The sequence below is a fragment of the Lygodium microphyllum genome, chromosome 28 (assembly GCF_053477565.2).
Source record: "Lygodium microphyllum isolate KBCC chromosome 28, Lygodium_microphyllum_v1.1.10, whole genome shotgun sequence".
Classification (NCBI taxonomy): Eukaryota; Viridiplantae; Streptophyta; class Polypodiopsida; order Schizaeales; family Lygodiaceae; genus Lygodium; species Lygodium microphyllum.
The window spans coordinates 25,132,278-25,156,652 of record NC_141162.1 but is presented as its reverse complement, the minus strand read 5'-3'; the positions used below and the strand labels follow the sequence as shown (position 1 = coordinate 25,156,652).

At 41.0% G+C, this 24,375-nt stretch overlaps 1 protein-coding gene and 1 pseudogene across 8 annotated transcripts in view; one reads left to right on the top strand and one right to left on the bottom strand.

Annotated features, from left to right (window-relative positions):
- Window positions 1-14,498, top strand: part of LOC148011260 (cyclin-H1-1-like) — a 97,204-nt gene extending 82,706 nt beyond the window's left edge. For 2 of the 8 annotated variants that reach the window (XR_015689381.1, XR_015689379.1), the window contains 5 exons: window positions 437-514; window positions 12,447-12,627; window positions 13,320-13,378; window positions 13,503-13,587; window positions 13,693-13,744. Coding sequence is in view for 4 of the 8 variants with exons in the window: in XM_087670770.1 (XP_087526896.1) it covers window positions 437-514; window positions 13,320-13,378; window positions 13,503-13,587; window positions 13,693-13,781; window positions 13,930-13,999 (381 nt within the window). In the remaining 4 variants the exon portion in view is untranslated. Of the gene's footprint in view, window positions 1-436; window positions 515-12,446; window positions 12,628-13,319; window positions 13,379-13,494; window positions 13,588-13,692; window positions 13,782-13,929 lie in introns of those variants that run through there. The other 6 variants (XM_087670767.1, XM_087670768.1, XR_015689382.1 and 3 more) reach the window with 5 other exon arrangements.
- On the bottom strand, window positions 5,777-6,455 carry LOC148011261 (uncharacterized; annotated as a pseudogene).
- Window positions 14,499-24,375: the final 9,877 nt, after the last annotated feature.

Sequence of the window (24,375 nt, the reverse complement as noted above, 5' to 3'; positions counted from 1 at the left end):
TAATTTCAATAATCATAAACTGTGCTCTGAGACATAAACAAGTACTGAACATAACTGTGCCTGCACCAATGCAACCCCATCTCACTAGTCCGTATGTATGTAAATTGGTTGGGATTAAATTTCCCACATATTGGACTGGTGTGATGCAAGGGCCATTTACTCCTGTCAAACGAGCAATGATTGCAGACTTACATGCCTATAGAAGGCCTGAGCTACACTTCTGATGCATGATTTGATTGATAGGTGGAACATTATAGCAACTAGAATATCTTAATAGGCCACTTTGCTTGCCCTCAATAAGTATGAAGTATATGTAACAAAGCTTTAGATGCAATAACAAGGGTATGCCTTACTTTGTTTGGTTTATATTTTTTTTAATTGCAGTAACAGTAAAAAAGCATTCTTTTACTGTGGCGTGTATTCATTTCTATTTCAGGAACTAAAAGAAGGTGCAGTTTTCGTTATAGACAGTTTGATGTTGACTGATGTAATTCTGCTGTTTCCTCCTGGACAGGTGATAGCACTTTCCTCATTATCTTCATTAATCTCTTTTAATATTTGTGCTTTCTTTTGTATTTGATAACCACATGAACTACATGTGAATGACTTGCATCATTGCCCCACACAAAGTATGTTGTACCTTCAAGTGTTTGAAGTGTCTGTGAGAGTGCTGTGATGCAAAAGTGGATGCATGGACTGATCAGAAAATGGAATGCTGGGAGAGAGAAAGAAAGAAAGAAAGAAAGATTAATATCTGCTGCCTGTGGCCAAAACCAGCCTATGAGGCAAGATAAAGTGATGTACAAGACAAGATAGTGTTTGTATAGAGATACAATGGGAGAATGAGGTAGTACATGTCTAGTTGTGCGGCTGAATGATATCCTTATATCTAGTTCCACCTAGTTAGGATTGATGGATAGAGTATGTTGTACATCTCGGATGAAATAGTACGAGGGTAACATTTGGATTGGGCCCTCAACTTTGTCAACTACTGCTCATATCACTGGCAGATCTCCCTCATCTCTCTCTAGTATAGTATTTGTGTTTGGTACCTTTGTATCCGCGGACAGCGTCATAGTACGGGGAGTTTCGGAAATGGGAAAAATAGAAAGGGGAAAAATCGGAGTTTTGGCTAAATTTTGGAAACGGAAAAATGGCATTTCAGATTGTACACTAAAATAAATACAGTATTATGTGGGTATGTAAAGTATTGGGTACTAGTCTCTAGACTCTAGTAACTACTGAGTAATAAGTATCAATATCAATGAACAACTGGCAACTACAATCTGCAATGCTAAATTGACTCATGTGTATCATGAATCATGATTCATCCGAGGATTTGTATATGACCACGTGTGGCTCTCGCTCTAGTAGCTCTAGGCCTCGTCTATGCACGAGTCTCATGTACTGGCGCCAATAGCTCCTCATAGAGCGTGTAGTAGATATCCTGCTCCTATGGTATCTTTGGGATGCCACGCGCCTTCTCTATATCAATCTTGTCAACATTCACTTGTAAAGCTGAACAAGACAAAGACATGAGAAAATATTCAACATGTTCAATGTTTATACATATCACAATTTACAATCCAACTTCCAAGCAGTATCAAGTGTCAAGGTTAAAAAGTTAATTATACATAATACTAATCATTACCAATTTACTTGTGAAGGTTTAGGGAACAAAGTGGTCCTTTGAAGAAGCTGGAGATTGTAATGGCAAAACACTAAACACTCCAGTTTGGGCACTTCTCAGCTTGTTCATTTTTTTGGTATGGAAGAGGACCCATATACTCTAGTTTCTCTCAACAGGCCCTGAACTACAATCTTGCGAGAGGACACGAATGTCAATGCTTTTTTATTCAAATTTAAGAGATTTAGGTTAGGTAATTAGCAATTGCTAATAGGCAAGACACAAAATCAACATTTAAGTGGGCAATAAGTTATAGAACTTGTCACCTAGGTTGGATAATGCATTAGATTAGCAAGATTCAAAATATAAAAGTGACCAGTCACATACCAAAGTAGGATTATGATTGACATATTTCTCCCACCAAGAGATCGGCTGAAGCTATGTCTCTCGAAGGTTGGGGTGCTACTTTGATCTTCTCGGCTCCTTGGATTATCACCCTTCTTTGAGTGGATACTATGTGTGTGGTCACTATCTAGAAGAAATCGGTTAGTTGTGACTAACGCTCCTTTTTTTGTGTAGTACTAGCTTGTAGTAGTGATGTGTGGAGCCTCTAAATCTTGACTAGGAATTGGCCTAGGTGGTGTTGGTGTGGGGATTCCATGACTAGTGTGAGGGAGGTGTCTCCTCCAAATAGCAAGGGGTACCTAGAGAGAGAGAGAGAGAGAGAGGATGGTGCATTGTAGTGCCATACCTTAGGTATCCCGTTTGCCTTGCCGTCTGTCGCTACTTGCCTTGCTTGCTGGCACTTGTGTGGTAGCCCGTGGCCTTGCTTGTAGCTGTAGAAGACCAGGTTTCGCCTGTCCTATTACTACTGTTTTGCGATAAGGTGCAGAGAGAGATAGTGGGCTAGCGTGACCCAGTATGCTAGCAGTCCGCTTGTGGTTGGCGACGCTAGTTTGCCCTAGAGATGGCTCCTCAATAGCTACGACCTGCCCCCTATTTCGCGTTGCTGCAGTGACCGTTTGTCTCACTGAACTGCACTGCTTGCATCAAGTGAGGATCTGCACAGCAGATGATTGCTTCTGTGCTTTGATGGTGGAGCGTAATTCAGAAGATATGGATTAGGCTAATGTAGCCGTGGCTTGTGACAAGGACGTGGAAGACGATGTGGTGGAAGAAGATATGGTACCATGCATTGATAAGATGGTTTGGCTCTCATTAGACGCTTAGCTATTTGTCAAATGCCGCAAGCATCTTCATGACGAGTCCGTTGTTGCCCCGAAGACTTAGCCATTGGGTGATTCTCCACCTCGCTTGTATGCTCATGTGACTTTCAATTCATAGGATTCGCATGGACCAAATTGGGAGTAGCTACTTGAGTTTGCAAATTCACTCTTAGAGGAGTATGTTGAGCACAATCATCAAGCGATTCCGACTTGTGTAGAGGAAGAGATCTTGGATACACATGTTGGTACTCAGAAGGTTCTTCGCTCTTTTTCTGCTTTTCACGAGTGAGACGTCATTCTCTTCTTCACTAGCCGGATTCCAGTACTCACTCGCATCCGTTAGTGGTCGACATCTCTTCTTGAGGCTGATTGTGTCAAGGAGATATTTGCTGCCCCATGTGGTTTCTATGAGATTGTGCTCCTTTCTACTGCTGCACGGGATTTTCTTCTCTATTAGCAACCTCATTTCTTTGATAACCAGCTGGTACATGTTATTTCATGGCATCCAATGGCAAACTTCCAATATCTGCTTAAGCATGTCTGTCTAGTATGGGTGGAAGTGGAGAGTTGTGCGCTTGTTTATTGGGCCCTTCTTAAGGATGCAATGGCTGCAGTGGGCCACGTGTTGGTGCCCCCAAGTTTGAAGGCAGCAAAGCAGAATAGAGTGTGTATGCCATGGAACACCGGCAGAAAGAGACCCAATTGGTTATGCTTACATTGCCCCGGTATGTGACCTCTTTGGTTTCAGCTCATGTGGGATACGTTTGCCAGTCATTGCTTCTCCAGTGTGGCCAACTGGGTGACTCCATGGCCGAATGCCCAGATAGAAAGACTAGCTTTGCAAATCAGCCCATTGATAGGGACTGAAACACACTCCCACCTTGTGTAGAGTAGCAGGTGATTTAGGTGAGTCAATCCAAAGGCAAGCAACCAGATCCTTCCATAGATCTGGAAACCCAAGGATGGACGGAAGCTTGCGGCGCAATAAGGGAAAAGCGGAGGATACTTCCATGCCCACGACATTGACTGACCCCTTTTGCTCACATGATTCCCTTCACACCTAATCACATTGCTCAGATAAATCATCTGATGCACCCACCACCAGAGTCCCTGCTCCTGTCAAAGACCTGCCGGCCTCCAAACAGCAACTGCAGCAACAGCAATTGGACCAGTTGTTTCCATGCCTTCGTTGTCCACAGAGAGACGATCCACATCCCTCTAGCGAGCAACAACAAGCACAGCTTCCCTGTGACCCTCCAGCCCAGCTGGCTTTTGATGCTACTAGTAGAGTCATCACTCCATGGGATTGCTAGTACCCAAGTTCCACCTCCCACATTGCAGATGTGCCTTCATCCCAGTGGGCCGAGCATTGGAGACCCAGCCCCTCCCTGGTGTTGGGGGATTTCTTTGATGAAGACAGTGTGCTGGAGACTTTAGTAGCAAAGGCACAGGTCCATGCGTCAAAATCTTGATCTCGTGTTTGTCCGGTCTCGGGGTGCCTCTTGCCCTCTCATCTTCTCTAATTACCAAATTCGTTTGTATCTGGTTTACATATGATGGCCTAGGGCCTGCACTCTATAATCTTGTCATCATGCACTTTCTTTCACAATTAATATAATTACCCATTATGAAAAGAGAGAGAGAGAGTGTGTGTGTTTGGCCCTAGCGCTGATCTTCCCTGCCATCAACTGAACCCTGTGCATTGCCAGCCTGCAGTAAATCTTGCTTGTTGCCCTGCTGCAGCATCGTGCAAGGGAAGGGCCTATGTCAACCAGTGGGAGAGAAGACAGGACCTGCACGTCAGCCTTCCTGCATCCATCTGGGCCCTGGGGGCCTGTCACACTGCATGCCTGTCCTTCCGTCTGCTACTTCTGGCCTTTCACTGTTCCTGGGACCTGTTTTGCAGCTCTGCCCTGGTTTTGGGGCCTGCAGCACAGCGCACAGGCTGCCATGTGTTATGCCTTCCATGTCCTGTACCCAACCAGCAATGGTCTGTTTTCTGTGTGTGATACGGAAGGAGAGCTACAGGAATTGCAGCAGGCCTGTGTGATCAGAAGGGTACGACCTGCAGCATATTCTATGCCAACCTGCAGCCAGGTAACCTGCAGACTTATGATCTGTGTGTGTGTGAGAGAGAGAGAGAGAGAGAGAGAGAGAGAGAGAGAGAGAGAGAGAGAGAGACAAAGGCAGCTGTGCAATGTTGCAATCTTGACATGAGTGAATTCTTGAAGACTCAGCATGTCTGAGCTCAATACAACATTTATAGATCAGGTGGTTGATGCTTTGGGGCCCGATTCAGAGGGTGAGATCGAGATCGTCTGGTGCATAGAGGAGATGGCTGAGGAAATGCCTCCAAGCTCTGATTCTCAACCTACAGTGAAACAAAGTAAACATGATGAGGATGCTCCAATGATGGTTCTTGACAGCTTGGCACCTTTGGAATCCCCGCCCCGTTTGTATGTGTAGGTTGCCAATGCTTCCGATGATTCCCCAAAACTAGATTGGGAACGTCTACTAGAGTTTGCTAACTCTTTACTAGGAGAATATGTTCAGCACAATCATAGCAATCTTCCAATGGGTTGACATGCAAAAAGTGCTTTGATCTTTCTTTACATTTTATGAACGGTTTCATACTCTTCTTCACGGACAGGATCCCAGTGATCCCTTGGATTCGTCAGTGGTTGGCTGCCAACTTAGGAGTGATCGTGCTGACGAGGTTTTTGTGGGTCTCATGTGTTTCTATGAGGTCACGCTCACATTGGCCGCAAACATAGATGATCCTCTGGGCAGGTTGCCCCTCTTTTCCACAGTAAGCAACATTATATGTGGTGTATTTTGCATGAGAATTGGATGCTTTGTTTGTTGTTGAGCACAAAAGTCATGATATTGGTCGTGTTTTGGCTTGTCATGGATTGTGCCTTTTTTATGCTGGTTGAAAGGGGATTGTATCAAAGGCTTTATAGAAATCCACAAAGTAGCAATAATGTCTCTTTGTTATCATGCGCCTCAAGGTGAAGATGTGGTCAAGTGTAGAGAATCCTTGTCTGAAGCCAGCCTGCACTAGTGCTCTGAATCTCCCTCTCTTTGCATATGCAGTAAGCTCTACCTTCATCATTGCTCCATATATCTTTGCCAATGTGTGGTCCACCATGATGGTTTTGTAGTTACTTGGATGTAGGGGGTCTCTACACTTGTGGATAGGCACAATGGTATGCATGGTCTACTCATTCGGGAAGCCTTTTGCTAGTGCCCTATTGAATATAAAAGCAAGGAGAGGAGCCAAAATGTCAACTGCATAAATGAATCCATCGATCGTCCATGTTGTAGTGCTCTATCACTCTCCTCACCATATCATGTGTGCACAAGGTGGATGTGGTGGGGCGAGGCACCAATGGGTGAGGAATTGGTGGTTGGTGTGGTACATTACGTAGTTCCTCTGCATAGAAGTGCCATGTCTCTAGGTCATTGATGGGTGTGGGATGGTGTGGCTCTTGCAATCTGCACCATACTATGGTTACATCTTTGCTCATGAATAAATGGTATAGATCCCAATACTGTGCCTCCTCATATGCCTGTCATTTATGATGAGTCAAGATCCGCATCTGCTTGCAAGCCTCTCTCTGTGTGATAGAACCTAGCCGTGTCTGGATCCAGAGGTGTCTTATTAGTTTTATGCACTCATCATCATACCACCTATTTTTTGAGGCATGGTTCTAGGTTGGGTGGTTCTGCTAGTGTGTGTGGAGTGTGGGAAGGTTTGGAGAGCAGCCAAGTGGAGCATGGAGGTGAGCTGGGCGGTGAGTGTTCCTAAGGGGGCAATATGCTCAAATTTTGTGAGCCCATCATATTGAGCTAAAAATGTATTAGCCTCACTTAAACAGCTCCAAAACATGCTTAATTAATGAAGTAACAGAAATGTGTTCCTAGAGAGTGTCTATGTCCCCTAAGGACAAATCCACTTGGGAGGGCCCAAACTTTCTATAAATAGGTATGCTGCCCTCCATTCAGTCAATAGATCTCATTTTTGTAGGTTTAGGTGTTTTTAGCTTGCTGCCCACACCCCTTTTGTGGAGGACATCATAGTCTCACCTGTCCCTTGCTGTCATCTACAGTCTCGTGCCTGTTTCCAGCCTTCCACCCGCAGTTTGTAGCTGTTTACAACAGAGTGACTGTTGTTGTTGATCACTCTCTAGCTGCCGTCTGCTCAATTTTCTCTCTTCTTGTTGTCGTCGCTCCTGTTTTTCTCTCTCCTTGGCCTGTCATAGCAGATTTTCTCTCCTCAGTCTATCGCAGCAGATTTTCTCTCTCCATTGCCTGTGTTTGCTGTTTTCTCTTGCAGCTTGTGTTTTTAGTCTTTCTCTCTCCTCACTTGTGTTTTTAGTCTTTCTCTCTCCTGCACTGTCATCTGCATTAGATCCAGCCTTCCTTGGTTGTGTTTGTTGGTGTTGACCATGAGCTTTTCAAAATCTCTGGCTGGGATGACTTGAAAGTCAAGTTGACTGAGTATCAGTGTCTTCTTGCGGAATTCTCCACTACGGAGACTCCCAAGTCCTCTGACGATCAAGTCATATTGTTTCTAAATAAACTCCCTAGGAAATACTTCAATTTTGTGGAAGGTATAGTTTCAAAGCCTACCATGCCTACTTTCTATGAATTTGAGTGCCAGCTGTTGCGTTATGCATGATTGTTCGATCATATCAATAATCCTTCAAAGGGGACTCTTGTTGCTCATTTTCAGAAGGGGCAGCAAGGGAAGAGGAAACAAAATCAATGCGGGGAATCACAAGGAAACTCCTAGTCACAACTTAAACCAAGGTGACAGAATGTACCTAAAAAGAATAGGTATTGTCAACATTGTCAAAAGGCTGGCCATTTTGACGACGAGTGTCGATTAAAGGCAAGAGACACAGCACCAAAACCTAAGTCTCAGACCCCAGCCCCTCAATCGAGCAACCCTCAGCAGGGGAGGCGGCATGATGGCAAGGGATAGTTTAAAGCTCAGTCTCACATTGCCATCGGTTAGCCATCTCAGTCGACAACGTTCTCAACTCCAGAGGGCTTGTCTGATTGGTTTGCAGTGGCCCACATTGTCTTCGTAGAGATTTTAGATTCAAGTCTTGTCCATATTTGTGAGTTGCTTCTTAATAAGGTTTCTGCAGAGGCCCGCTCATCACAGCCGAGCACTTCAGCTCTTGTTTGGATTGTGGATAGTGGAGCTAAACATCACATGACTCTTATAGAGGACATCTTACGTACTTGAGCTCCTGCAGTCGGGCGGGTCCACATATGACACAACTCCTCAGTCAAGATTCAAGCTTAAGGTCGCATCAATTTTGCCATTGACAAGGGTCCGGATCTAGCTTCGCTGGACAATATATATCATGTTTCTCAGCTTGGGGTGAACTTGTTATTTGTTCAGCAGCTTTGTCAATGGGGGCGCAGTTTTCTTTATAGTAGCGATCACAGTCGAGGTGGTCCTTGACTCTCAGACTGGTTTAGTGATTACTCATGATGAGTCACATGCTAATGGCCTATACCACATGACACGCTTTCTGATCGAGCCGACAGTCGAGGGCTCCTTGTTTCATAGGTTCCGGGCATTTGCCACATCTTGGGAACCTACGAACAATGAGCGTCTTTGGCATTTTCACTTAGGGCATCTTGGTTATGACTCTCTTTATGAGTTGTCACGTCGCGAATTAGTTGAGGGCCTTCTCCGCGTGAAGCTAGCTTGTGATGTTTGTAAAGCCTGTTAGCTCGGGAAGTAGCAGCGTATCTCTTTTCCTCAACAATCCACACATTGTGCTGAGGCGCCTCTTAGATTGATTCATGTTTATCTTTGTGGACCGACATCCATTGCCGCCTTGAACGATGTGCTATACTTCTTTTTAATAGTGGATGATCATTCTAGATACATGTGGGTGTACTTCCTCAAGCATAAGTTAGATGCTTTCACATATTTTTTTGCTTGGGTGCTGCAGGTTCATAACGAGGCTGGATGTCATGTTGGTTGCATGAGGAGTGATAGCGGTGGTCAGTTTATCTCCCATGAGTTTTCCGAGTTTCTACAGTAGCATGGCATCTCTTGCCAGCTCACCTCTACCAACTCCCCCTCTCAAAATTGTTGAGATATTGGCAATCGCACATGGCTTAGCCTTTTTGTATGGAGCAGTCTGGGCTCAAGATGCACAATCCCATATGCACAATGGTGGAAAGTGCAGCCTAGTCTATTCCTGTAAAGCATTGTACTTGTTCTCATTTTGAATGCAATGTCATGGTACTTTTGTACTTCCAGCAAAGTGTCTATGCCATTGTCAACACACAAGACTGTGTTTATGAGTCCAAGCTTCTATCTTGGAACCTAATTCACTTGTGTGACATTTGGTCTTGATGTCTGTTATCTCATGAATTTACTCTTCCTCTTTCATCCTCCATAGCCATGCTCTAGATCCGACATTTTTACAAAAATGGAGTTGTAGAGCGTAGGAACCGGATAGTCATGGAAATGGCATGCTCTATGCTATTTGCAGCAAAGCTCCTTGAGCGCTTTCGGGTTGAGGCTGTTAACACTGCGGTGTATATCCTCAATTGGTGCACGACTGCGGCTCTTTCTCAGAAATCCCCTATGAGGCATTCTTTGGCTTGCGGCATGTTATTTCCCACTTTAGAGTCATCGCGTGGCGTGCCTATACACTTGTGCACGCGCCTAATGATAATATAGAAAAGCTCACTCCCCGAGATGATCTTCTTATTTTTGTCGGATATTCCTTTGAAGCGAAAGCCTATCGTTTGTTCGATCCTCGAACAAATAAGGTGATCGTTTGGAGGGACGTCGTTTTTTGCGAGAGGGATACCATGTAGTCCTTTGTACCGGATTTTGATCCGATTCCTTCTTTCACATCATCAAAGATTGTGCCTGCTGCCAAGCTTGGTCTACTTCCCGCTCCTGATGTTCCTGCAGATTCTTCAGCTGCTAGACCCCCTCTGTGAGACCCGTTATCTCGTTGGTACTAGTAGACCATACGTGAAACCAACCTTTCTTCTTGAAATGGGTGGTGATAACCTAATTTAAGACTTAATTACAGCAATAAATGCACATAAAGTAAAATACACACTTTACCATAACATTCTTGGACAATAGACTCCCTGTTGGCCCCAAAATTGGCGCCCCTTGCAGTATTTCTTTAGCTTTCATTCAGTTGGAAGGAGTCCAACTTGAGATTCTTCAATCTCCTCCTGCTAACCAATTGCTCTTGCTGTCATAAATGACCATCAAGCCTTTTGGGTCATTTGCCCCTTCATTCACATAGGACTTCTTCTCCAATTTGACCCTTGGTTGGCCAAATGCTACCCCAAATCAATTCGGGATGGGCTAGCTCCTAAAATCCCTTGATAATCTTCAATTATCAGCTGCTGATTTCAGTCCCTTGAGCCTTCAATCTTTGGCACGGATCCCAAGGTGGTTGCTAAATCCTAATTTCTGCTGTAAATTAGGGTTTACTGCAGAAATTACATATCAGCCCACCAAAAATGGCTGAGATCTCCTCCGAATGGCTAAGAATTGCTAAGAATGGCTGAGCATAGGCTGAAGGAGATGAGAGAATGCTGTAGAGAGAGAAAATTCTGAGATTTGTCGTGAAGAACTGATCAAAATCAGCTACTGCCCTGCTGTACCAATCCCAAACGGATGCACCAACAACAATAGGAGCATCAGAGACTGTGATCTTCAGGAGAAAGTGCATCAATAGCAATTGCCAGCTTCCCAAGGTCAAGAATATGCAATCTCCATCACCAAAATGATCTCCAATGGCTGGGAAATGGCCCCAAAAGCTGGCAGGAACAATCCAATACCTCTTCCCAACAGCTCCAAAATGAAAAAACGAGATTTCCCTCTCCCTTCAGCCCTATTTAGCCTTTCCTCCACTTGTATGGGAAGTTTTGCCAAGTGGCAGCTTTCTTAATCCATTTTCAGCAATTTCGAGCCATTTAATTAATTTTCAGAATTAATTAATTCTGAAAATTAATTCAGCCCTTAATCCATGCCCAGAAAATTGACCTTGCCCATCCAAAAAATAATTGGCTGGGCCATTTGTAACCAAAAGTAGTCCCATGCATTAATTGACCCTTGGACAAGCATTAATCCATTAATTAATGCCTAGTCCTTGGTGTCACCACTGACACTTAATGGCCAATTAATGGTCGTAGGGGCAAATTGACACCAAAATTCACCTAGAATCTAACAATGTAACTTGTTACAACTTTTGCCTTTGGCATCCATCTTTTTCACAGGGTCCTTTGGCCTTCAACTATGAAAAAGTAGCTTGCAGCTCACATGTGCAACACATGTGCATCGTTTAGGTGCACATTGATTAATCCTTTAATCAAATGTCAATTAAACATAAGCAAAGCATAAAATTTTCACATCCTTGTGACGATGCAGGATTCGGGAATCTTACCACCGGATTCCACTCCAGAGGGACCTAGAAGATCTGCGTGGCTTGCTCCTCAGGCATGATTGCTCCTCAATCATCATTTGCATCGCTTTTTACAGTGGATTACATAGCACATTCTGAGTCGGTAGGAGACTCTTCAGCACCCTCAATGGCGAGTGGCCATGGAGAAGGAGCTAGAGAGTATTGACCGAAATGAGACTTGGACATTGGTTCGGGACAAAGTGGATTTTTAGGACCAAGCTAAAAGTTAATGGGACTTTAGACAAGTACAAGGCTCGCCTTGAAGTGCAAGGGCTTCGATAGAAGCATGGCATTGATTATGAAGAGACCTTTGCTCATACTATAAGGTTGACATCTTTTCGGTTGCTTCTCGCACTAGCCGCTCACCACGGTTAGCCGATACATGAGATGGATGTCAAGAGTGCCTTCTTGAATGGTTATCTCAAGGAGAAGTCTATGTGGAGCAGCCATCGGGTTTTCCTTTTGGAAACCCGCGGAATAGGGTATTCCACTCGCAGAAAGCTCTTTATGGGTTGAAGCAAGCGCCACGGTCTTGGTTCCATAGGATGGATGAGTTATTACAGACTCACAAATACCATTGTACCCCTTATGACCCGAACTTATATGTTCGATCTACTGCAGAGGGGGTGAGCTATATCCTGTTGTACGTTGATGACTTACTCATCACCAGCTCAGATTTTGCTGCCATTGCAGAAATTAAGGCAAAGCTTAGTGCTACCTTTGAGATGATAGACCTTGGTTTGTTGTCTTAATTCTTGGGGATGGAGGTAGTTCGATCTGGGGGCTGTATTTTTGTGTCACAGCAGAAGTACGCACTTGAGCTTGTGGAACAGTACACTATGGATCAAACATGGATAGTGGCCACGCCTCTTGATCCTACTGTCCACTTATTGAAGGGTACCCTAGGTCAGCCCTTCGATGCACACACCTATCGGTTTGTTGTTGGGAAGCTTCCTTGGTTGATTCATACTAGGCTAAATTTAGCTTACTCAGTACATACTCGGTCAGTATTTCACAGCACCTAGAATGTTACATTGGATTGCGTGTCTTCGTGTGTTGCGTTATTTACGGAGTGCTTATTCTTATGGCCTGACAAATGGTTTTGGTTTATGTTTGCAGGGTACACTGATTTTGATTGGGCAGGAGATCTTGACACGTGGCGTTCCCATGGCGGCTACCTCTTTACCTTGGGCACGGCTCCCATTTCCTGGTCTAGCAGTAAACAGGAGACATCCTACCCTGTCCTTCTGTGTGCAGAGATCCAGCAGCAGTCCAGACTATGTCGTTTGTGTTGTTACAGGTGCCACTCTTGTTATCTGCGCAGCTGTCCAGACACAAGGGTGATTGCAAATTCAATTGCAGGATACTATGAGATCTTTTATTCTAATCTAGGGGGGATGGTAGTTTTCCTCAGAAATTTACTATGTTGATGACATAGAACGTGCATTGATTACCTTTTTTGTGTTTTGGCTTACAAATCTGCATTGTAACTTACTACCTCTGTTTGCCTGGCTTCAAGTTGATGTTCCATATTACCATAGCTTACGTCTCCTCAATTGATGCGTAGCTGTCCAGACAGAAGGGTGATTGCAAATTCAATTGCAGCACACTATGAAACCTTTTATTCTTATTTAGGGGGCATGGTAGTTTTCATCAGAAATTTACCAAGTCGATGACATAGAACCTGCATTGATTACCTTTTTTGTGTTTTGACTTACAAATCTGCATTATAACTTACTACCTCTGTTTGCCTGGCTTCAAGTTGATGTTCCATATTACCATAGATTATGTCTCCTCAATTGATGCGCTATACATGTTGTCAGAGTTACTTCCTTCAGCAACAGTGTGACTGCTTTGTCTCACCCACCATACTTAAAGAATGCGTTGTTACTCTGTCAAATGTTCAAAGCAAATTAAAGCATCTAGTAGAAAGATACAGTTCTGTATGATTTCCATAAAATATGTCACAACTGCAACCTTTTTTCTTCACAGTTGGCGATCGCTGCTCTGCAATCTGCAAGTGAAGATTACAAAAGCATAGATTTTGATCGGTACAATTTACTTTAAATAGTATTCTTATAGATAGGAATTAGCTCCTTTTAACTATCAAAGTGAAATGTTGTGAGAGTGTCTGTCAGGTGTATGGTGAACTGATTTAGGGTAACAGTGTAGCAGATATTTGCAAAGAATTGCGGACCGACAGCGGAAGAAGAATGCACTTGCTGAGTTGCTCAACTGCATCAACACAATCAATAAGATGGTAGAACTGGCAGATTGGTTTGATACCAGACTTGGTTCATTGGATTTCTGGTGACTTGATTGTCTGACCTGGGTAAGCTAATATTGCCGACTACCCATTTGCCAGGTGAAGCAGCAAAGACCCTTTAATGAGGCTGATGTGAAACATATTGATCGAAAATTGAAATATTGCCGAAATCCACACCTTCAGGATGAGTAAGTGTTTCTGATATATTGAGTTTTATCATATTTGCCAACCAGTAAATATCTTCAAAGTATTCTCTGGGAAAAAATAATCTTCAGACCGTACGAAGCTGAATAATGGTACATCCACATACAGTGTAATTTTGATCATGTACTGCAGGACCAAAAAGAGGGAAAGAAAGACAAAGCATAAACCTAAGCGGCCATCCCAGGAAGTTGGTGGTGATTAGCATGATAAGCATTGCATAATGAGAAGTGCTTTTAAGGCAGTATAGAGGTCAACATGCTGGCATAAGTCACAGTAGCAGGTCTAGAAGTTCACAAAAAGCTGTGGGATCTAAATGGTTGGAGGTCTTTGCTATATAGTCAATCAAGCATCAAGTGTAAGAATACATTATATTTGCAGTATAAAAATTTTGAAAATCCACTGAGTTTGAACAGTAATATGTTCTACTTGTGGTACAAAATTTTGAAAATCTGCCAAGTTTGGAGATGAATGCATATGCATCAGGAAGCAGTTGATTAAAGTCTCAAATGTAAGTTTGCATTACACATTTTTCTTATGCTTTGCAAGCTAGTGTTTCCTCTTTTAGGGACTTGCCTCCACCATAGTGATCATTTCCATACTCTGTAGAATGTTGTGTAAGAGTTTCCAATATTTTCAAGTTGAATCCACCAAGGCTTTAAACTTGGATCATGCCTTTAAGGCAACTTGGGATTGTTTCAACCATGATAAAACTACTCTTAAACCTGATGTGAGAGAGAGAGAGAGAGAGAGAGAGAGAGAGAGAGAGAGAGAGAGTGTGTGTGTGTGTGAGAGAGATCGAAATATACCATTCCAAGTGTAAAATGTGATATTTAGTCCAACGTGATGTACAAATAATGTTGTTGAAGGGACAAAAGGAGTGGATTGAAGGAGCATTAAATGGCTAGCTATGTGATTAGACGAGGGCTACATTGTGTTAAGGATACAACCATGTGGACAATCGTATCTAACTCTTATCTAGTCGGGATTAGTGGGATCAGTGGGTATAGTATCATACATCCTTGATGAGATAATGTATGGATAGTGTATGGATTGGTATCTTAGTGCTACAAGGTGCTTGATGCTCCCAAAGGAAAACCCAAACAACAACAATACCACAACCCCAATACGGTGCCTGTTGACCAGAGCAATGATGTGCAAAGCCTTTGAATATGAACTTGGAATCAACCAAGGTGTTCTTGATCTGGGGACTCCACGACTAGTCCAAGGCGAAAGCTCCCTTTTGAATATAGTGTGGGATACCTCGCCCGAACTATAGGGTATCTACACTATTCAGAGGGAGGCTTTCCCTCTAAGTGGCTATTTGCATCTCATGGGTCATGTATACGTCTAAGCAGCTAGGTCTCTCAATGAAACCGTTTGTTTTGGTCCTTAGAAAGTGGTTCCCATAGTATGACATCTTCGAGGGGAGGGGCTCTTGGGGTGAAATCTATGTATGCTATATATGAAGTTGCTAGAGATCTTGTCTCATGACTAGGTTCCTTTCAATGTCAAAGGTGTGTGGAGGGAGAGTTAGGATCATATATTGAGGGAGATAGTGTATATCGATCCCATACAACATGAGCCATTGCTCTATGTATACCATGAAGTCCCATGTCTTGCCTCGCGGTAGGAGGTTTTGCTATGATAATTTCTTGTGGTGGATGGTTTTCTATGGATCATTTATGAGAGCATGATAATCTATGGTCTCTCAATCTATGTCCATAGGGATGTAGTGAAACTAGGTGTCTAGATAGGTGCTCCACATGCCATGGTTGGTGTGAAGAATGTATCAAACCATCACCTCCATGTGCAAGCGTCATGGAAATGCCTTCATGGCTAATGTTGTGTATTGTCAAGTGAGTTGGTCTTTGGATGCCTTTGACATGGTGAATCTCCTAGTGGATGTGGTTAATGTAGCCCCCTTGTAGTTGTATGAGTCTACTACCTCCACTTGTCCTATTCATAGTGTGAAGATGGATCCCTTTTGCTTTAGGGTTGATGTGTGGAAGTTCTGGATGTTAGTCTTCTCTAGATTAATGGTCAATCCCCTTTGTGTGCAAAATTTATGTAGAGCATGGAGATGTTGTAGACCCTCCTGTGACCTAGAGACCAGCATGATATCATTACAATAGTAGTTGCTAGGACCCTTGGTCACTTTGCCACTTATGTGATGTGGTCCTCTCTTTCATCGATGTGAAGTCCAACTAGTGTAGAGAAGAAGAGAGAGCTATACTTCATGACGATGTTGTTAGAGACTACAATTGAACATCCTCTAGACATCTAACTTAGCTTATCAATCTCTCCTATAGTACATTAGTGCCCAAAATCATATTTGATGGAATCCAAAGTTTGTAATATTCTTTCTCATGGGATTGTATCAAATGCTTTGTGAAAGTTCACAAAGTGGTAATTGTGTCTATTTTTCTTAGCGTCATTGGCTCGAGCATACCTCTCAAGGTAAATACATAATCTTTTGTAGAAAACTCATATTAAAATTTTCCACACAAATTCTTGCAACATGAAATATTCTTGGTAGAAAGAAGTTCATTTAGTCGCAAACTTGGGGCTGTTTCTACCATGATAAAACTATAAACATCTCTCCCTCAATCTCTCTCTCTCTCTCTCTCTCTCTCTCTCATTTGTGGCAACAAACCACCTCTACAATTGCAACAATAGTCCATAAAATCAAGCTTCATAGTAGTTTATCATTATTTCTCAACCCTTGCAAGAAGCTTTTCAATGTTGCTTTTTCTTATAGGGTTGGATTTTCTTCTTTTTATTTTAGAGATGTGCTTAGAGAGAGTTTTGATAGGTTTCTAATCTCCCTAACTAGCTCTCGCTAAAGTGCAAGGGTTGTCTTAATAGCAAGATGTACCCAAAGAGTTTTAGTAGTGTTGGCATCATCACTAAAATCAAATTGAGGGACGAGTTCAGGGGAGAAAGATTTGTATCAATGAGTTTGTAATTAATTGATGCAAATAATGTGGTTTTGAAAGACACACATGTCAAAGTACTTATGTAAGCTAGCAGGAGAGATGACTACAACATATAAGAAGATAAAAAATAAAATCAAGGACATATTAACCAAAGCGCAAGAGGAAGTACTCAAGGAAATTGAAGCAAGAAGACACATAAACAAGGTATGACATACACTTTCTTTTTAGTAGTTAATAAAGCTACATTGCAAAAGAAGATTGCATTATATGCACATTTAGGAGGCTTCCCTTGACAAATGACATGACAAACCATAGGAGGAACTAGATGATGTAGACTGCCAAGGATGTTCAGAGATATACATGCTAGAGACCAAACCAAGGTTAACTTTGAACGAAAAAGGGTTTAAGAGGATGAGATAATGGAAAACCATGAAGCAAATTTTCACTTTAGAAACATGCATATAAAATCAAAATACCAAAGTAATCAAATTCTTTCAAGGGATCCAAAATATGGATCGTAGATAAACTTACACTAGTGTGGAGTCCAAAGCATGATCATGTGAAATTGTGAAGATAAAAGTTAGCTAGAAAGAAGGCAAATGAGCACTTTATCAAGGTGGCAAAGCTATCACAGAGAAGTTCAAAAAGCCAAGGTATTAAGTTACTTTGGGTCACAATGAATGTAGTGGCATTTATAACTTCAGCAATTTTTGTTTGTTTGTTTTGTTTTTTGGTCCCAATGGCATAATATGGTGGGTTTTTTAAAAATGTCAATGGCATCATGAGGTGCATTGTAATTAAAACCTTATTGTATGTCTATTTGTGTTATATCTACCTTTGAGCAATCTACAAGGACATTAATAGAACTTTGTTTCCATGTATCTTTGCGTTTTGTGTGTATGTGTTCCTTGCTTTAAAGTCCTATCCATCATAGGTATTCAAGGTTCTCTAACCATGGTTCTTTGTTATCTTCAAGAATGGGCATTTTGTTCTGAGCACATGAGATATGTTTAATACAATGTATGTTTGTAATATTTTTCAATTGATGGACCCAAAAACTCTAGCGGTATGATAGCACATTACTTTCTTTACATTTCTATATAACATAATATTGAGATTATTTGATTGATACATCTCAACCAAAAAGATTTGAGGTGATTTTACATAGGATCCATTATGTGATGCTAAAGCTAGAAGTATGTTTTGATAGTCTCTCTCTTAGTAAAAAATGTATTCCAATTTGGTTCAAGTTTGACTCTTCCTAGGAAAAAGAGGCTCCCTCACATGTACATTTTTAAACAATAGTAATTAAACCTATTTAGGTGAGGTTGGTTACACCACCCTATCTATCCATTAGTTTGTGCACAATGTGTAGTTTAGTGTGTAAGGATTAAAAACCCTTCATTTCATTATCAAAGTAAATTTTGTATTTTGTCAAAGCTTTGGATTATATAAAAAAGGACAAGGGCCCAATCGTTGCTTGGTAGCTTGGTGGCTCAATTTTTGAATTGCATGTATTAAATAGTGATGTTGTTGGAGTTGGTTTGTCTTTTTAGATGGGAAGTAGGTCTTGCTCTATCCAATTTTCGGTGCACATAAATTGTAGAGCATCAATTGCAAAATATGTGGTCCCAAGGCATTACATATGCAAAATATCTCAACCACAAACCTACCATACTAACCAATCAATATACAGTCCTCATTTCTTCTTTGCCATATCAAGGGTGCAACTCTTGTAGGCAAAATTTTGGACATGTTGCTTGTGAGTTTAAAGTCATAGTCATTCATGGGACTTATATAGTTTCTAGATGCATGTTATACATGAAAATTGATAGGAAAATGATTGGAAAGTTTTATCAACTAAATTTGGTCTTGTAAAACCTCACAAGGTTTACAAATGTGTGCATCTAGTTATGATACTTCTCCCTTGTTCAAGTTTAGTTTTGTTATTTCTGGGGAGGACGAATGAAAAATAAGGGATAATACTAAGATGATAGTTCCTTTCAACTTCTTTGAGGCGTTGGTTGTTGATGGCCTTCATGACATCAATGTATGAGTGGATACAAAGGGACATGTCACCAAAGCATAAAAGTGTAGGGATCTCTTCATGCAGTTAGATGAGGAGATGATTGACATCTATGGAGTAACTCATTACAATAGGCGACATGTCTCAATGTTCAAGTCTATTGCATATCTTGTAGTATGATTATTGTGCTTATTATGATCCAAGGATCTCTATAGTCAATTGATACCATCTTGTCTTTGTTCTCCCATACAACCAAGAGGTGTATATGAGGAGCAATATGAAGCTCTACTGAGAAGTTTATATGAGTAGACCATAGACGAAGCTCACAAGAATGAATGTGTCCAAAGAATGAGTAGTCTCCTACTCGATGGTTGTTGTTATTCAACACTTGCTTTTGAATTGCATGCTCCCCCTAGGGGGTGTGTTTACATTTCATGAGTGAAGATACATGTGATTGTGCAAATGGGAGATGGATCTAATGCACGGCAAACTAGAGTTGTCTCACTTTGAGGATCCAATAGGTGAAAATGTGGAGTGTGCTACGATAATTCCAAGTGGTTAAGTTTATTAAGTACGCTTAAGGCTTTTTGCCCTTGATGTCACTTGGATAGCACATAGGATAGCGTTTTGGCCTCACCTAGTACTATTCCTCACTAAAAGGTTTAAGAGAGGGAGTGAGAAATTTGTACATTTTCATAGGTAGCAACTTGAAGATGAGAATGATAGGTCCATCAAGTTTCAAGCAACTTAGGACCTCAAAATTCTTAAGCATAAAATGGAGAACATTGATGCCTTCTTTATGGTTTGGCAACTACTAATTTGGCACGTGTTGGGTAGCAAATATAAAAAATAAATGAACTTTACTTATTTGTGGAAGATACCATCGAGGAGGTGATGGATACTTATATTTTGTTGTTTTTGCCTTTATTGTTGTAATTGTTATTCTTTGATTGGCTATTGTGGCTAGTATTATTCCCAATCCTCTTCAGGTAGCATCAATTGTGTTGGGGCATGGTAGTAAGGGCCTTGATCTTCTCAGACTTCCATAGCTATTGCTTCTTTGGACACTCTCAACAATAGGTGTGGATGGTTGGTCTTCAAGGCAAGGAAATGAAAATCATACCCCATCAAGGTCCTCATCTAAGGATCCTACCTCCTTGAGCATGTGGATAAGGTCAATAGTCTAATATTCTTAATATGCATAGAAAGTAATTACATTACTTACTTAGAAAATATCTTAGAAATGTTAAAAAACAATAGTAAAAACAAACTTAACACTAGCCACCTATACCTAGAAGGCATATTGTATAGAGACATTTGAAAGGTAAATAGGGCTAGGAATTATGCAAAAAGATATGTTAATGTATAGTCTTGCATGGCTAGAAAACAAATGCTCAACAAAATCTATTCACATATAACTACCCTAAGTTTTTTAAATAAATGAAACACAAGAGCTTATATATTAAATCAAATTTATCTAAAATGTAAAGTGTAGTTGGGAATTTGTTTTAAATTTGTTATCATAATTGTTTCATTTGATAATTTATTAAGAGAAATATAATTCTTTTTTAGAAGAAACAATGCTAAATTAATATGATAAACCTTGAGTGTGGATATTTACCTCTCCCATCTATAATTGGATGCTGAATAAAAGTACAAAGTCAAAGATATTAGTATTTTCTAAAAGATATTTTTTTACTTACTTGTATGCATCATCGGCCTAAGGAAGCAAACATGTAACCCAAATTAATGAAGAGTGTCATTCATTCACAAGAACATTGTAATGTGCCTCTCAAATGGTCCCTTGATGACACAATTTAGTAGTCCATAAAGAGATCATTCTAAGCAATGCTATCCAAAACTCCCTCAATGTTGCAGATCTTGCTACCTAGGATCTCTCCTCTACCTCACAGGGGAAGGTTATCTAGTTCCCACAATGATTTATCTGAATTTAAGGCCACTAAAACAATACTATGGTCACCTAATTGTTTACCTCAATTACATACAATCGATTACACAGCTTATTCCAAATAGAAGCAAACCTTTGTCGCACTTGGTTCAAAGAGAGTGAGAAACAAGGGGAAGCCAATGCATCAACCCCTCTTCCCATGAGGTAAAGTCTCACCCCAACCCCTTGAAATGACAAAAGGTTGGACTCCAAATTTTTACCCTAGCACGGTCATGTGTCAGCTCTTTTTAGCCTATTGATTGAATGTTTGTGGGTAACCTCTTGGATTAACGGGACCACCCTACCATAGTATTATGGGTTTGTCGGGAACCCACTTTCCCACTTTCCTTTTGGAATAAAGATCTTAGTTACCTGACTTAGCACGATTAATGTAACATTAAAAAATAGCATCCTTAATTAATAGCACAAGGTGCATTCACTAATCTAAGCATCGACACAAATACAAGTTGAAAACAATATTTCAATAGAAAAAAGTTCTTTATTCCACTTGAGCAATATAGCTTTATTTACATAAATATATCTATTCAAGATAGGACCCACCTAAATGCATTTCCACCAAATTCCTTCCCTTAGCTAGTGTTAAGGTCTTAGGGGAAGCCATCTCGACTTGTAGGGGTTAAACTGGACTAGGATGCACAAGGGATTCACAGCTAGAGCCCAACCTAGCACCATTTCCATCTCCTAGCTAACTACACACCCTATAGAGAGACCTCTCACTCTATTGGCAATAAAGGGCCATCGTGCTCGTACCTGCCCATTAGGGCACTATACTATCACACACACACACACACACACACACACACACACACACACACGCACGCACGCACGCACGCACGCACGCACGCACGCACACGCACGCACGCACGCACAAAACTTAGCAGTACAATCTTTGTACCCACATATATTGTGTCATTCTATGGTTCCCGCACTTCAAACTAGTATCAGAGCTTGGCATTCCAGAGCAAGAGCTTGAGCAGGCAATGCATTTGTGTCTCTTGAGAAAGAGATTGCATTCAGTTCACAACAGGGCAGTCATTGCTCTTTGCTTCTAGGGAAGCATTGGTCACACCATTGCATTTGAGCTTCAATCGTCGAGAGTTTGTTTGGGTTCTTAAGGACCCTCCTCACCTTCCTTACCATCAAGAGTATCCCCCAGCCCTTCCCAAACCTACATGCACAACCACGTGGACAACAATAGATAAGCTCATAGTAGACATTTGGTTTCTATCAGGTTCCTTACTCCATTTGGGATTCATTGGTAGCTCATTTGAGCATTTCAATGCTTGGTTTTATGCTTGTGCATTGGAATTTCTTCTAGCATTGACATTTGGACTATTTTGCTTTAGTTCTGGACTATTATGATAGTCCATAGATAGTGTAAAACAGGGCAACAACATTAACATTTGATGTTATGCTTGTTGGCATTGGTATTTGATGTCTACTAGTTGTCGATTGATGCCTAAATGCTAAGAGATGCTATACCTATGTTATGGAATTGATTTGGAGATAATTTTACCTCTAAAATAGCTTCATTTGATAGTGAATCCCAATTGATGTATATAGTAGTAAGTCTGTGATTGACAGGTCGTCTCTGAGAAGTGACCCGCTTCATTATTTGAGCTCAATATGCTTCCCAAGATGCTTGAATGGTCATTTATTGGTGCTACTACATTTGGAGATGATATACCTTGGGTCTAAGATGCATTTTCCTTGGTTTTTTTACTGCTATTTATAGTAGGGTGGTTAAATGTGCTTGACAGAGGTTTTTGGTATGCCGATTGCATTTGGGTCATCTCTTGGGTACTAGTGAAACAATGTACATGCATACCATGAATGCTAATCACTTGGAAGTGATTTCAAAGATGTTTTATGCTTGATTTGGAGCTCAGGAAAGGTTGTCTTGGTTATAAGAAATCGTAGACATCAGATGTTATACCTGCAAGTGATTTTGATAGGGATTGTCTGCTTCCAATGAAGCTCATTTGTGTAGACATATTGCTGGAGCCCCAAGAGGAACACCAAGGAATAGGGAATTCTCTTGCAAGAAAATCTATCTTATAACATCAACAAGATTTTTAATTAGGTTTTATATGATCACAATGAAGAAAAGAACACCAGGCACAATAAATCTTCATGCAGCATCATGTAGATCTCCCACGGATTTGATAGAATCAACCATATTCTTCAATATCTTCACAAAATCCATCAATAGAACAAAGAAAGAAAAGGAATACACCATCTTTGAATGGAAATACATCACATAGTATTCATCTTCAATGTCTTCATAGTCTTCTCTCTCAATCTCTCATATACAATCACTCTGTTTTGATAGGATTGGCTATCTCTGACTCTCTCTCTCTCTCTCTCTCTCTCTCTCTCTCCATCAATAGTACATCATATCCTCACTACAATCTCTCATAATAAGTCTCAATAATCCTTCTTAGGTCGTGGATACCCCTCCCAAGAGGTATGTCTGATATGAAGAGGCACCAGAGCCACTACAGTGTCCTTTCATAGCTCACCACTGTCACTTCACTCCAGTCTTTACTTGAGTCTTCAACAGCTACTTCTTTGACTTCTTTTAGCTCTTTTGCACTTGTATTCACCTCTTTCCAAGGCTAGAAAACTTTCCCAAGCTACACTCTCATCCAACAAAACACATACAGAAGCATACAGAAGGTCTATAGAGGCTCACCAGAAGCTCATCAGAGAGTTATAGAAGGTCAACAAAAAGCATCAGAACCACATAACTCATACCAAAACCATTCCAAACCATCAAAAATCACTCAATAAGCTTTTAAAAAATCTCAAACCCTTTTAATCAATACTCCATCCTCCTTACAAAGAGAAAATAGAACAAAACAGAATAAAACAGAAGCTCATCAGAACCAATCAGGACCAATCAGAACATCATCAGAACTTCACATCTCTACTAATAAACATCATGAGCTTAATAAAACCATTCCAACCTATCCAAAACACTCTGAAACGACTTCCAAACCAATCAATCATATCATAAAATCAACCATTCAGCTCTCAAAAACAACAAAAATCAGCCAAAAAACAGGTCATTTCAACACTCAACATGTCTCCACACTTAATAAGGAAGCGTCCTCGCGACCCAGGAAAAAGGGAATACAAGTTCATTCAAAAGCTCAACTTTGATCTTCAATAAATCTTCAAAAACAGTCCATCCAACCACGACCCCAACTTATAACTTGTATCTGATATAAAAAATACAACGAAAGGAAAACCCTTTATACATTAACACTTATGATCAAACTGGAAATCACAACAAACTTGTAAAGGATATAAGAGATTTCTTCTTCTTCTGCATCAGCATCTTCAACTATTCAACCAGCAACACCATCACCACAATTCTCCAAAAATGTAGCTTGCACGAAAGCCAATCGAATAGGCAACCACCACGATCTTATTATATAAATTAACCCACAACACAAACACTACACACAACACAACCATCTGAATGACTCCTCCAAAAAGAGAGATTTATCATTAAAAATCATCCACCATACATGGCAAAGGTATCAATGAAGATGATCTGTCTTGAAAGATTGGTGATGATTTCGAAAACGATCCATGGATAAGGATTCATCTACAAATGTCTTGGGAGGATTCTGAAAAAA